The sequence below is a fragment of the Rhinopithecus bieti genome, unplaced genomic scaffold (genome assembly GCF_001698545.2).
Source record: "Rhinopithecus bieti isolate Rb0 unplaced genomic scaffold, ASM169854v2 scaffold_47256, whole genome shotgun sequence".
Classification (NCBI taxonomy): domain Eukaryota; kingdom Metazoa; phylum Chordata; class Mammalia; order Primates; family Cercopithecidae; genus Rhinopithecus; species Rhinopithecus bieti.
The window spans coordinates 308,190-323,320 of NW_016819014.1; the positions used below are offsets into that span (position 1 = coordinate 308,190).

At 51.0% G+C, this 15,131-nt stretch overlaps 1 protein-coding gene and 1 long non-coding RNA gene across 6 annotated transcripts in view; one reads left to right on the forward strand and one right to left on the reverse strand.

The window, feature by feature from the left end:
* The window catches only part of TMEM266 (transmembrane protein 266), a 152,813-nt gene that overhangs the window by 15,671 nt on the left and 122,011 nt on the right, over nucleotides 1-15,131 (reverse strand). For all 5 annotated transcript variants that reach the window (XM_017858023.1, XM_017858024.1, XM_017858028.1 and 2 more), the window contains one exon: nucleotides 13,941-14,056. In XM_017858023.1, the coding sequence (XP_017713512.1) occupies nucleotides 13,941-14,056 (116 nt within the window). The remainder of the gene's footprint in view (nucleotides 1-13,940; nucleotides 14,057-15,131) is intronic.
* LOC108519189 (uncharacterized) lies at nucleotides 7,744-14,721 on the forward strand. Its single transcript, XR_001882557.1, has 3 exons — nucleotides 7,744-8,394; nucleotides 10,550-10,789; nucleotides 13,145-14,721. It is a non-coding gene; the product is annotated as an uncharacterized LOC108519189 (long non-coding RNA).

The following is a 15,131-nucleotide window of genomic DNA, read 5'->3' on the forward strand; positions in this document are numbered from 1 at the left end:
CTGCCTGCCTGCCTGCCTTCCTTCCTTCCTTCCTTCCTTCCTTCCTTCCTTCCTTCCTTCCTTCTTTCCTTCCTTCCTTCCCTCCCTCCCTCCCTTCCTCCCTCCCTTCTCTTTCTGTCTCTCTTTTTCTTTCTTTTTGGAGACAAGGTTTTACTCTGTCTGCCACACTAAAGTGCAGTGGTGTGATCATAGCTCACTGCAGCCTTGTACTCATGGGCTCAAGTGATCCTCTCACCTAAGCCTCCTGAGTAACTGGGAGTACAGGCACACGCCCAGCTAATTTTTTTATTTTTATATTTTGTAGAGACAGGGTCTTGCCATGTTGCCCAGACTGGTCTCAAACTTCTGGACTCAAGCAATCCTCTACCTTCCTCAGACTCCTAAAGTGCTGGGATTACAGTTGTGAGCCACTGTACTTGTCCAAGAGATAATTTCTTAATTCTTATGTATTTATGATTTTGTTCTTTACTATCATTCCATTGGGGTTTGGGGAAGGAAATCAGATAAATATTTGTGATCATGCCATGATATGGTTTGGCTGTGTCCCCACCCAAATCTCATCTCAAATTGTAGTTCCCATAATCCTCATGTGTCGTGGGAGGGACCCAGTGGGAGGTGATTGAATCTTGGGGGTGGTTACTCCCATGCTTTCTCATGATAGAGTTCTCACAAGATCTGATGGTTTTGGTTTTTTTTGTTTGTTTGTTTTTGAGACAGAGTCTTGCTCTGTCACTCAGGCGGGAGTACAGTGGCACGATCTTGGCTCACTGCAACCTCCGCCTCCTGGGTTCAAGCCATTCTCCTGTCTCAGCCTCCCCAGTAGCGGGGATTACAGACATGCGCCACCACACCCAGCTAATTTTTGTATTTTTAGTAGAGACGGGGTTTCACCATGTTGGCCAGGCTGGTCTTGAACTCCTGACCTTGTGATCTGCCTGCCTTGATCTGATGGTTTTATAAGGAGCTTTTCCCCCTTTTGCTTGGTACTTGTCCTTGCTGCTGCCATGTGAAGGAGGACATGTTTGCTTCCCCTTCTGCCATGATTGTGAGTTTCCTGAGGCCTCCCCAGCCATGCAGAACTGTGAGTCAATTAAACCTCTTTCCTTTATAAATTACCCAGTCTTGGGTATGTCTTTATTAGCAGTGTGAAAACAAACTGCCATTTTAAAGGATGATCAGTTTACCTCTTGTTCAGCCCCCAGTGGTGTTCCAGTGGGGCGGGGTGGGAGGGGAAGGCATACTCCTAGCATGGCTGATTTCAAGCTATCAACAAGACACCCTTGGGGGAAATGTGCACAATGAGTTCTCGTGAGCATGTGGGAGCTCCAGCGCATCCCTGCCACCCTCCACCCCCAGGAGAATATCATCTGCGAACCAACAGAGGTCTTGTCTGTTTTGTTGCCTTCAAGAGGCATTCAATAAACATTGCTGAATCTATGAACAAATCAATGCAGGAAACCAGTTAGCCTGTTCAACTCCCTGGCTTTAGACTGGGCCCTAACTCCAACCACCAACTGAGCTGCACCCTGTCCCAAAGCCAAGACAAAGACCCAGGCCTCATACTGGCTATGCACTGAGCCCTGACCCTGCTCACACACTGAGCCTGATGCTGGTCACAGACTCAGCCCTAACTTTGGGCTCACACTGGGCTCAGACACTGAATCTCGACAACCCAGCACTTAAAACACTCAAAGGTGGCTGGAGGTTCACAGAATGAGAAAGCGAGGCTGGCTCGTTATAGGGCGGCCTTTACGTGCAGGCTGAGAGGGTGCAAGCCTTCTGGCAGCAAGGTCTCAGGGCGACTGAGGGCCTATAAGGCAACCCTCCCAAGCTCTGCCAGGGCTGGGAGCCCCTCCTGCCCTGCTGATCTGAACCTCCCATGGGCACACCCAGCCCACTTTCTCCAAGGCCACTCATCGAGGCCTGCAGGCCAGCTAATGGCTTCCTGGCCACTCTGAAGGCATGCATTATTGATGGCTTGTAATTGATATGGAACTGCCCAAGAGTGTCCCACTGGAATTCAGGCCAGACAGCCAGAGGCCAGGGCTTGCCCAGGCCCAGGCCCACATGTGCAGATGTAGGCACATACACAGAAGCAAGTTTCAGCTAAAGAGATGAACTCCAAGTGTGTGGCAGTTCTCACATTCATTCATTCAGTGGGAAGTCAAGTAAACCATGGTGGGGCGATGTTAACATTCTGTTATGGGTTTTAGAATGAAAATGCCTTCCTCGGCTTGCAGGTAAAACCTGGATAGCCCCAGAAATGGGGGCTGTCAGCTGCAATGCAGGGAACAAGTCTCCTCTGAGAGCCAAGCACAGCCCTGGGGTGGTACTTATGGCAGGGGAGGCATGGTGTGTACAAGGGCCAGAGGGCCAGAAGGTAAGGGACTAGGGAGCTCTGCCGGGGCCCCACCAGGCAGAGCCTGTAGCCACAGTAAGATGTTTAAAGAACATCTTAAGAACACAGTAACATGAACATCTTAAGAACACAGTAAGATGTTTAAAGAACAACTGGAAACCACTGGAATCCTCCAAACAGAAGGGTAGAGAGGTGGGAATGGCAGTGCATAGTGATCCAGATGGGCATTTTGAAAGGACCATGCTGAGTGCAGAATGGATAACAGATTGGATGGGGCCAGAGTAGATATAGGAATGCCTGGGAGGCTGGGAGGCTACTGCAGTAGTCCATGCCAGAGACGAGCAGGTATGGACGAAGGTGGAGACGGTAGAGACGGAGGTAAGAGGAGGGATAAGAGACTACCTTGGAGGTGCAATATCAGCACATGGCATGGACTGGAATGGGGATGAGGGAGAGGACAACCTGCTTTGGGGACAGATTTTGGCAAGCTTCACACCCAGAGGGTGTGGGGTGGCTGGATGCTGTCCATCTCACCCTGAGAAAGAATGACTGACTCAGAGGGGAAGCGCACATGGGCCAAATGGCTCTCAGTCCAGTCACAGGCTAGGACAGCCCAGGGGGGCTTCAGGAGGTGCTAGCGGGACCCTTAGAGCTGGGCTCCTGGCTCCTCCTATGCTTATCATGGCCACATGTGCCTCCACAGTGTTTCCCAGGGGCCCTAGGACATCAGGGCCCCATGAGTCAGATGGGGAACTGAGGCCCGGAGGTGAGAAGGAGCCTCTTGTGCTGGGAGGGAGGGTAGGGGAAAGACCAGGACCACATGGTGCTTCAGAAGCAAAGCAGGGGCCACAGCCTATACCCCTGGCTTCCAGCCCCCAAGACCTTGCACCAGGGAACTTGCAGCCTTATGGGCAAGATGGAAGTGACTCAGCCCAACAGAATCCAGGGCAGCTTGATGGTAGCAGGGGCCAGGAGAACAGGAAGTCACCAGAGGGAAAAGCAGGGGCTGGAGGCTGAGCTCTTGGCCCATCACTCCTCCCTCGCCCTGACTTTGGATGAACCTCTTTTCTTCCCCTGGCCTCGGTTTCACTGTGTATCCAATAAGGCAAATGGACTCACTGAACTCCCAAGTCTATGACGAGCTCTGTACCAGCTCCAGGACCCCACCCAGAGGGAATGAAGTGTAAGTGCAGTTAAGGCTCAGTACTGTCTTGAGAGCCATCCCCTACTCCCTGTCAAAATGCCCCATTCCCAGAGAACCATCTCTTCAGAGAAAGATAACAGAATCCACAACCTCTAAAATGCATCATCAATGATGTGTAGCACACCATGAGAAGCATTCATCATGCAAATAAGCAGAAAAACATGATTAGTTATCAAGCCATAAAGCAGTTAATAGAAGCTGACCTGGGCAAATACTTGAGTGAACCGACAAGGACTTCAAAATAACTACAATTAATATGTTAACAAAAATACGGGGGAAAGACAGACAAAATGAGTGTAGTGTTTCAGCAGAGGGTTAGACTCTATAAAAAGAATCAAATCAAACTTTTAGAACCTCGATATACTGTATCTGAAATTGAGTAGTTGGTTGGATGGGTTTAACAGGAGACTGGACATAGTAGGCTTGTTGAAGACAGGTCTATAGAAAAATATCAAAACTTACAGCCATTGAAAAAGGAGAGAGGGGGAGAGAGAGAGAATGAATAGCGGAGCAGAGTAAGATCTAAGAGAAATGTGAGACATAACCAAACGGCCTCAGGTACAACTGGAGCTCCAAGAGGAGAAGAATGAGACAGGAGACAGGTGCAATGAATAAAGAAAGCACGGCCAAGAACTTCCCAAATCTAATAAAAAAAAAATCAAGCCATAAATTTAAGAAACTCCTAAGCAGAATAAATACCAAAAAACCCCACAGAAACCCACACGGAAGCACCTTGCAGTCAAACTGCTGAAAGCAGGAAGAAACACAACGGGATGGGGCTCCCCAGGGCTCACGCGGGCCTGTACCTTGGGAAAAGAAGGTGCACGGTGGCTTTGATGAAGCAAATCTTCCACTGGCAAATGGGCCCGGTGGGAAAAAATACACCATCCCTAGGCTTGGGAAGAATTAAAGTGCAGTCACATACCCATTTAGTGCACAACATTAGCTAAGTATTTCTAATCAGATAACCTGCCCAGATCATCTGGGATCCACAGGGAAGCCCGCAGTATGCATTACTGGAGTGAGTTGGGCCCCTTCCATCGGGGCCGGGCCTTTCCATCAGGGCCGGGCTTTTAATGCAAGACCAGGAGGGGTCAGACCCACCGGGGCGGCAGTACAGGCACACCCAGCGCTTCTCCACCTTTAATGGTCTGGTTGCGGAGTCCAGTTGACACGGGCCTTGTCCTGATCAATGCACACTTTGGCCAGAAGCTTGATGGTATCTAATGTAATAGCAGTAATTCTCCATCCTATTAGTGCTGTCTGCACAGACTGCCCTGCCTTCAAACCCATCTGCTGTTGGGATAGCATCCAATGTTTATTTCCATTAGTTTCGCCATTGTTGGTAACAATAAAAATCAGGAGACAGTTGCAAACTAATGATTTAGGAGGAGAGTAAAGCTGAGATCGACCTTGGCCCCTTTCCATCCACTGTGAAGATGCCTGGTAGTTGGCCATAAATTTAAATTACGGCAAAAGGATAACATAAGTTATTCCTCTGATGGCTAATTTTATCAGCTAAATAGGGTTGTCATTAAAGCTATCGGCTGTTTTACAAATCACTTCCCATCTTAAAAAAAAATTTCACTTCCCACAGTGGAGATCCTGAATAATCCAGGTAACAAAGGCTATTGTGCTGAGCCGGGGACTTGTGGCCTCTGTAGGAAAAGAAGGAGCTCTCTGGAACGATCCAGCCTCAAGCCCCATCCCTGGAGCCAGCATGGAACCACGGCTCTATTCCTGCTATTCCTGCCCTTTGGCTCCTTTTCTGAGCTGCTAGCCCAGCCTCAAAGGCGAGGGACCTACACAGAGCCATTGGCATTCTCTCAGGGGTCCAGAAAACCAGCAGGCAATGGGATCCAGTGACAGCCCTGGATGGGGAGATGGGCCCTGGCTCCCAATCAGACCACCCACCACCTCCCACATCTGCTCTGGCTCCTCCACATGAAAGACAGTGAAGGGGATGGAGGGAGGGGCATGACAGCTTCCTCTCCCCACATCTTCCTCCATCAGAAATGCCTGCAGTTTGCAGGGTCAAGATTATCGTCTTGTTTCGTCAGGAAACAGGCCAGGGAGACGTGGCATTCCTCCAGGAAGGACTTTGATAAGTGTGGCTGTGCCGCCTGCTGTACTGGAACCGGGGAAAAGGTAGGGAATGTTGTGAGCCCATTGGCCTTGTTTTATGGGTTGGATGACTGCAGGCAATGTTTTCTTCTTGGGCACAAAGACCACTTCTGACAGTATCTGCTGCCCCTAGTTGGTACTGTGTAACTGACTCTTGCCAATAAAACAGGGGCAGAGCAATGTCACCGTTTTCAGTCCTGGCCAATAAGAACCTGCTGTGCCCAATTCCCCAGCCTTATTTTCCTATCCACTGACTGGAGAAGACTCAGAGGACTTGGAGGAAGAAGGATCGGCTGGGCTTGGTGGCTCCCACCTGTAATTCCAGCATTTTGGGAGGCCGAGGTGGGCAGATCACTTGAGGTCAGGAGTTTGAGACCAGCCTGGCCAATATGGTGAAATCCCGTCTCTACTAAAAATACAAAAATCAGCCAGGTGTGGTTGCACATGCCTGTAATCGCAGCTACTCGGGAGGCTGAGGCAGGAGAATCGCTTGAACCCGGGAGGCAGAGGTTTCAGTGAGCCGAGATCATGTCACTACATTTCAGCCTGGGTCTCAAAGCGATATTCCATCTTGAAAAAAAAAAAAAAAGAGTCACAAAATGGGAGCAGCCTGGAGGCCTGAGTGATTTGTGTGGAACAGAGGGTCCCTCCTCCACCCTGACCCATTGCAACCTGCACTGGACTATGATGAGAGTGACAAATGTACTTCTCCTATGTTAGGACACAGGTTTCTGGATTTGCCAGATGCAACGACTGTTACTCACCCTAACTATCAGTGACTCAGGCAGACTCCTCTTTCTGGTGCAGGGAAATGCACATTGAAGCCCTGGGTTCCTTTCCTAGTCCCTCCATGAAAAACTGCAGGATCTGGGCAAAGAACAGCCTCTCTGAACCTCAGTCTTTCCATGTGGAGGGATTAATAGTACCCAGCCTGCCAACTTTCACCATCAAGGGAAAAATGAGCTAAAACATGACAGTGCATTTGTGAATGAGCAACCATCACACAAATACACTTAGTAGCATTTTTATTCTCTTTTCTTTTTTTTTTTGTGACTGAGTCTCACTCTGTCACCCAGGCTGGAGTGCAGTGGCATGATCTCAGCTCACTGCAAGCTCCACCTCCCAGGTTCACGCCATTCTCCTGCCTCAGCCTCCCAAGTAGCTGGGACTACAGGTACCCGCCACCACACCCGGCTAATTTTTTGTATTTTTTTTTTTTTTAGTAGAGACGAGGTTTCACCATGTTAGCCAGGATGGTCTCCATCTCCTGACCTGCCTGCCTCAGTCTCCCAAAGTGCTGGGATTACAGGTGTGAGCCCCCCCCCCCCGCTGGTTTTTTTTTTTTTTTTTTTTTTTAACCCTTACTGAGAGCCTCCAGTGGACCAGATTTAATTTGATGCATATGGCATCCACATGATGTAGGCCTTGTTACTGCCAGTTTTCCCAATGAGAAGCTGAGGCTCAGGGGTTAAAAGGGAGACAACTGGTCACTGGTGGAGCTGAGGTTTGAATCTGGCTTGCTGGCTCCCCGAATAAGAGGATTCTTTCCACTTCTCCAAACTCGCCAACAAGGGACTCACCTTTCCCAAGGTCTAAGGATGTCCTAAGGGGCTCACAGGTCCCACTGGTCTCCTTGGAGGCTGGACCTTGAGTCGTCCCAGATTGAGCCTCATCCCTCAATATTTTGCCAATGATCTCAGGGTGAATTGTGCTGAGGAAGGACAGCTTCAGAGAAGAGAAACTAACTTCACAGTGGCCCAGGTCAAACCGTACTATTTTGTACCAAAAGCTGTTACCAGGCTTAAAGGGGAAAGAAACTTCAGAATGCGTTTTGGAACTAGAGTGAGATCCGCACATGGAGGTACATAAAATCTCAGAGGCGGTTTTGTGAGATGAGTCAGAAGAGTATATCGCTGCATTGATTTAACCGCTGCATCTAAAATGGCTTTGGTTTCTGAAGCAGCCAGGACAGAAAGACAGACAAGGCATCCACATGTCTCTCTGAAGGGCAGCCTCTAGCATCGTGACTTTGGAATCCATCTGTGTACCAGCAAGCCTAACTCATAATGAAATTCTGGCCAAGATCCACCCCTCACCAAAAAATAAAAAAATAAAAAAAAAGAATGAAAAGGAACCTCCACCTAAGGAATTGCTGAATTCAGGGGTCAGAGGCCATGTGCTTCTATCACAGCAGTGGGGAGTCTGGAAGGGACTGCAGAAGGCATGGCCAGGACTTTGGATGGTATGACTGACCAGCAAAGAGTCCTCCTTCCATCCCAGGATGCTCTAGGCACCCCTCCCCAGGTAGGGATCTGTTAAGGATGGGGTGTGCCCACAACCAGAAGAGATCAAAGGAATGAGGGAAGCAGCGAAGCCTGTCTCCCTGTCAAAGCCAGAGGGCCAGTGTGATCCAGGAGGGAAGGCACTGGAATGAGCGACAAGAGACCTGTTTTCGTCCTGGCCTCATAACTGCTGTGCCACGTTGGGCTCACCCATCCCCTTCTCTGAACCTCAGATGCCCCATCTGCCAAATCCTGGATTGGGCCAGCTGCCCTTCCAGGGGCCTTTCATCTGTTATATAAGGTGGTTCTGGAGCACCCTGGGTGTGGGCCTGTGGCAAGAAATGTAGCACAGAAGATGAAATGAATCAGATATTCATGCAAGAAACTGGCCAACAGGCTCATCTGAGAGTCTCCACAGGGTCACGGTAAGAAGCAACGTAATCTTTCTTAAAAAGTTAAGATGGGCTGGGTGCGGTGGCTCATACCTGTAATTGCAGCACTTTCGGAGGGTGGGCGGGGGAGTGGATTACCTGAGGTCAGGAGTTCGAGACCAGCCTGGCCAACATGGTGAAACCCTGTCTCTACTAAATATACAAAAATTAGCCAGGCGTGGTGGCGGGCATCTGTAATCCCAGCTACCCGGGAGACTGAGGCAGGAGAATCTCTTGAACCTGAGAGGCGGAGGTTGCAGTGAGCTGAGATCACGCCACAGCACTCCAGCCTGGGCGACAGAGTGAGACTCTGTTTCAAAAAAAAGAAAAAAGAAAGAAAGTTAAGATGAAGAAACAGAGAGTAACTGTGCAGTGGAAACACCTGACCCACGCTGCCCCAGCCAGGTGATCCAGGTAACATCACAGTGAGAAGTCACGCGGCCAGCATGTCCTCTTGATGTGACATGATGAGAATGGTTCTTTCCCTCTGCAGTCTTCCTCCCAAAACCCACAACCCCAGGCTTACCCTGGGAAAAACATCAGATGAATCCCAGCAGAGGGGCATCCTGTAAAACACCTGGCCAGTGCTCCCCAAAACCCTTCAGGTCATTAGAAACAAAGTTGGAGAAATTGCCACAGCCAGGAGAAGCCTAAGGAGACATGCTGACTGACTGTGATGTGGAGCAAATAGAGGACCTAAAAGATTAAATACTAAGAAAATCTGAGTACCGTATCAATGTGGGTTTGTTCACTGTAACAAATGATACTAGCGTATGATGTTAATAATGGGTAGCCAGGCACAGGGGATACGGGAAACTCTGCACCTGCTTCACTATTTTTTGGTAAATATAAAACTGTTCTAAAAAATAAAGTTTATTTTTTTAAAAAAGAGCTGGGTGAAGTTGTGGCAAATAGTTGTACAAACATATCCCAGCAAGAGAGCAAGGGAGTGCAAAGGTTTTTTTTTTGTTTTTTTGTTTTTTTTTTTAAGAGACAGAGTCTTGCTCTGTGGCCCAGGCTGGAGTGCAGTGGCGTCATTACAGCTCACTGCAAGCCTCAAGCTTCTGGCCTCAAGTAGTCCTCCCGCCTCAGCCTTCCAAAGCACTGGGATTACAGGTGTGAGCCATTGCGCCAGGCCAGGTGTTGTATTTAAACTTGGACCCTAACACATTTCATTGGTAAATGTCAATTTTTCAGGCAGCATACGTGAATTCAGTTTAGAAATAGCTTCATTATACTCTGAGGATTCCAGCAAGGAGAGAGAAAGTTTATCACAAAGAATACTAGACTGCCCTGGAATGGGGTTGGGGGTGCCATTGAGACCACTGAGGGGAGCCAGGTCTGTGCCTGAAGTATAAGATACCCTATGCATAATCTGATCAATGTTTTCGCCGAGTGCTAAGAGGTGCCATGAGTAGGAAAAAGGAAGCTGAACATGATGGGCTGGAAGAGAACAGTGTTCACAGTTAGGACACCTGGTTCTATGCCCCCTGGACTAGCTGTGTGCCGCCTGGGCGAGCCGCCACCACTCAGTTTTCTTATTTGTAAAATGGGTGTGTGGGGCAGGTGTGGTGGGGCTGGTGGACTCCCATTAGTTGCTACCCATCACATGTCAGGCTTTAGGTTACACGATCTCATCACCATCCTTCAAGGATTCTATTACTACACACATTTTTCAGATTAGGAAAACCAAGGCCTATAGATGTCCCATTAATGCCCAAAGCCACAAGGCCAGTAATTGTTCTAAAGAGAGACATACCTGGGTTCAAAGCCAGCTCAAAGTCTATTTAGAACCAAGTCTATTCTCCATCATTCCATGGGCTGCTGTCTCTAAAGGTCTAGCCATCCCTGACATTCCAGGGCCCACAGTCTCACTTCCTCCAGAGTATCTGTTACCCAGTCAAGTCTCAACCAGGCCTGAAAATACAGCTGCGAGCGAGGCGCCTGTCTGCTTCGCTCTGTGGAGCGGGCACCACGGACTCCAGGAGAGCAGCCCTCCTGGTCCCTCTGGCCAGGCAGCCCCCAACCGTTCCTGGCGGCCCCGCTGGGAGTCCAGCCTGTCTGGCCCTTTCTGCTGTCTTAACTAAGATGACAGGGTTCAGGTGTTTTTTAAATTAAAATGGTTTGTTTCTGTTCATCTCTTTTCCAGATGTCACTACCTGGAGGGAATCTGTCTTTATTTATTGGCTCTTTCCTGTGCAGAATGCAAGGGAGTTTCCCTCCGGCTGAGATCCCCGGGAAGGAGGCCACATGTGGAGAGTGACTTGAACCAGGACGGCAGGAACCTGGGGTCCCCGGGGGGCTCCGGACAGAGGTCATGGTGGAAACCCTGGGAGGTGGGGTTGCCGTTAGGATTTTCTCCTGGCCACGTGGCACATGTGTGGCTGAGGTGAGGCCAGTGGCAGGGTCAGCGCGTTCCCTGCTGGGCTGGGAGGCTGCGAATTTATGAGGGGAGGATGCAGCCCTAAGTCCGTGTCTTTCCCGTTGCCAACTGCCGTGAAGTAGAGCATTTGTTTTCCTATTTGACAGCAGAATGAGAACTGCCTGATCGGCTTCCAGCCGCTTTCTGGATGACACCCTGCGCTTTCCTTTCCCCACTTCCCTGCAGCCCCCTCTGCCTAAAGCCAAGCTTCTCTCACCTTCTTCTCCAGCCTCTGTCCCCAGCCTTCCTATCTCCACCCTGCCCTCTCCATCCAGCCTCCAACAGCAGCTGGAAGGCTCCATCAACAACTCACATCTGAGCAGATCCCCCAGTCCTGCTTTTAATCCTCCAGGCTTCCTCTGTCCCAGCAGGATAAAGCCCAAACTCTCTGGTCAGCCACGGAGCCCCTTCCCAAGCCTGTCCCCAATCCTCCTGCTGCCTCGCTCTGCTCACCCTCTACATGGCCCACTGCACCCACTCCCACACCCCACGCTATTCCCTCTGCCTGGCAGCCTTCTCCCTGGGGCCCTGCTCTACATCAGCGTCTCTGGAAAGCCTTCCCCACCCTGGCCTGCAGAGCCAGGGACGTGCCTGTGTGATGCAGGCATTGCACCAGATTTCCACTGCCTATTTACAGGCTGCTAAACCCCCTGAGTCACCCAGAGCCCCGTGAGGACAATGGCCACACCCTGTCCTGAGTGGCATCTGCATGCCCGGCACAAGCCCAGCAGAGCAGCTCTGGACAGTGCTGGCTGACCACCCGATATGGCGAGAGAATGAATGAAGCTGATGCCAGCTGCTCAGGGTGGGAATGCTTCTCCTCCTAGTCTAGGATTCCATAGCCTGCCCTGCTCTCAGGACACCTTGGACAACATGCCCCTGAAGGCCGTGTCCCCTGATGACCTCTCTTGTCATGCACAGGCATTCTGTGCGAAACAAAAGGTCATAGTGTTCCCAAAGCATATAAAAAGATCGGTTTCGCCGGGCGCGGTGGCTCAAGCCTGTAATCCCAGCACTTTGGGAGGCCGAGACGGGCGGATCACGAGGTCAGGAGATCAAGACCATCCTGGCTAACACAGTGAAACCCCGTCTCTACTAAAAAATACAAAAAACTAGCCGGGCGAGGTGGCAGGCGCCTGTAGTCCCAGCTACTCGGGAGGCTGAGGCAGGAGAATGGCGTAAACCCGGGAGGCAGAGCTTGCAGTGAGCTGAGATCCGGCCACTTCACTCCAGCCTGGGCAACAGAGCGAGACTCCGTCTCAAAAAAAAAAAAAAAAAACAAAAAGATTGGTTTCTTGACAGACATTCCGAGGAGATGATTCTGAAGACTGTGTGTGTGTGTTCCTGTGGGGACATTTCCCAGGATCACTTTGTAGTGACATTCCACAGACGTGTCCCCCACCCCAAAACTATGAGAGGTTGAGGTTGGTCAGGGAGCCAAGAGGTACACTGAATATGCATTTACCAAGACCCGCAACACACACTGAATACGCATTTACCAAGACCTGTAACGCGTGGAGTGCTGGCTGGGGCTGGAGCATGGATGTGAGTTGGACAAGGCTTGCCTTCAGGGGGCATCCATTTCAGTGGGAAGAGCTGCCCCAGGTATAAAGGAGCACTGATCATGGCAGTGAGTGCCCAGTGCCCTGTGAATGCAGACAAGTGAGGGCAGCTGTGGGGCTGGGGGAGGGGGTGCAGAGACTGCTGACGGGGGGAACACGCTCTGTAGAGAGGCCAGGACTTGAATTAGACAGACAAAGCTTGCAAGGGGCGGGGATTTAGGCAAGGGGCACCGTGCAACCAAATCCCAAGAGGTGGCATGGCACAGGGCTTGTCAAAATGACAGGTGACTCCACTTGGCACAATCAGGGTGTTTATGCACCAGACACATGAGACAGGAGGTTGGTAGGACGGGCGGACACATAATGGGCCCATACGCCAGGTTAGACCTCAGCCCTGAGACCCCCTTGGAGACTGCCTGGGCACCCAGCAATGGGGGAGGAAGAGGGAGCCCGGGGGAGACCATCCTTACTACACTGCAAGCCAGAAGGACTCAGTGCCCACGTCAATATGAGGCCACAGGCATTCCTCCACTTTCCCTGACAGGACATGGGCTGGAAGACAGCCCGTGAAGAACTCGCCTGGCCCTGGGCACGGAGAGCCATAGGCTTGGTGTCTCTGGCTTGTGTAGTTGGGGGCAGTGGCCCTGTCCCCTCCCTAGAATCCGTGGGGCAGAATGGGAATGACCATGCATGTCATTTGGCCCATCCCCCACATTCCCACCACCTTGCCAGTCCCCTCAGTAGCATTCCCACCTTACAGCCTGGGACCAGACCCTTCCCAGCACCCAGAGCTGCGCTTCTACAGAGCTCTCAGCCTTGCTGTGGGTTCCAGCAGCCACCCCCTCCTGAGCACCCCAATCCCCTTCCTCTGAACTCCTCTGTCCCACTCACATGGGAGCAGCCACATCATCTTACAGAGGAAGGAACTGAAGGCAGAGGGGTGGCCTGACTTGGCTGGAGTCCGGAGGGGTGGGAGCAGCAGGGCTAGGCCTTGAATGCAGGCCTCTGGATGCCTGACAGGGTGCTCCTGGCCCAGTTGCCAGTCCCCCTTGCCTCTGTTGAGCCCATCCTTGCAGGGCCCACCACCTGCCTCTCTGAGTCTTCATCACGGCTCCTGGAGGGTGGAGAGCACCACTAGCACCTTTCTGGGGTTCTGGGCGTCCTGCATAGCAATGGACATACTATGGTGCCCAGCAACCCTCAGCAGACAGAATTAGCCACTGGCTTAAGAGACCAACCATGTCTCCGAGAAGACTCTGATGAACTGAGGGGGCGACCTGGCAGGCTCAGGTCGGGGAGCTGAAGAGTCACCGTGCTGCAGTGGAAAGAACCCTGGCCTGGGAGTCAGGGTTGAGTCCATGCCTAGCTGGGCTGTACATCAGCGACCCTGGAGATGTGCCCCCTTCTCTGGGCTTCAGGTTCCCCATGAGTCCAACAAGGGGCTGGAGGAACTCCCTGACCTCTGGTGCCCCTGCAGCTCTAGCAACCCATGGCTTTAGGCACTACCAGTATCCCCAGCAAGACCATGGACAGAGCCGAAAGCGGCCGTGCATTACCCCTTGCTCCTGACAGATCTGCGTCAGCCTCTCCAGCTGCTCGTCTTGGATGACCTTGGCCTTCTCGTACTGCTGGATAACCATTTCCATCTCCAGCTTCACTGGCAGGACGTAGGCTGGAAGACAGAGACAGCCCTGTAAAGAATTCAGCAGTGGCAGGGCTTGGGCTGGGAAAGGGCTGACCCAGCATTTAGCCAGCAGCAGGTTCGAGGCCCTGGGCCAGTTCTGTGGACCTAGAGGGAGAAATGTCCAGGTACCCGACAGCATCCAGAAAGTACAGAGGGCTACAACCTTTACTCATAGTGGCCAGGGTAGTTGTTTTCCTGTTTTCCATAGTGCTAGAACCCATACTTTTGGGCTGTGTGCACAGCTGCCTGGAATAAAGACTATTTTCCAGCCTCCTTTGCAGCTATGGGTGATCACAAGACTACCCTCTGGACCACAGGATGCTAGTGGAGGTGGCAGGCAGCAGCTGCAGGAGCCTTCTTCACAAAGGAGCTGGGGCCAGTGAGGATGGGACGGCCCTGCAGCCCGCACACACTGGCAGAAAGGAAAATGGTGCAACCACTTAGGGAAACGGTTTGTCCGTTTTTTGGAGTGTTAAACAGAGAGTGACCATGTGACCCAGAAATTCCATTCCTAGGAACCTTAGGGGAAGGAAAACATGTGTCCACACAAAACCTCACACATGAGCGTTCATAACAGCACTATTCCTAATAGCCAAAAAGTAAACATAACCCAAATGTTCATCAACCGGTGAATGCATCAGCTGTGGTCTAGCCATGCAGTGGAGCACTACTTGGCAATGAAAAGGGATGCAGTACCACCACCAGCCACAACACAGATGAGCCTCAAACACAGGATGCTAAATGAGAGCAGCCAGACACAGAAAAACCACATGTCGCATGATTCCATTTATATTAAATGTAATGGAACAGAACAGGCAACTCCATAGAGATGGAAAGCAGCTCAGTGCTTGCCTCGGGCTGAGGCGGACATGGGAAGTGACTGCCGATGAGTGTGGGCTTTCTCTTAGGAATGATGAAAACGCTCCAGACTTAGATTTTTTGCTGATGGCTACAGAACTCTATGAATATACTAAAAACCACTGAATTGTGAACTTTTATTTTATTTTGAGATGGAATTTTGCTGTCACCAAGGCTGGAGTGCAGTGGTATAATCTCAGCTCAC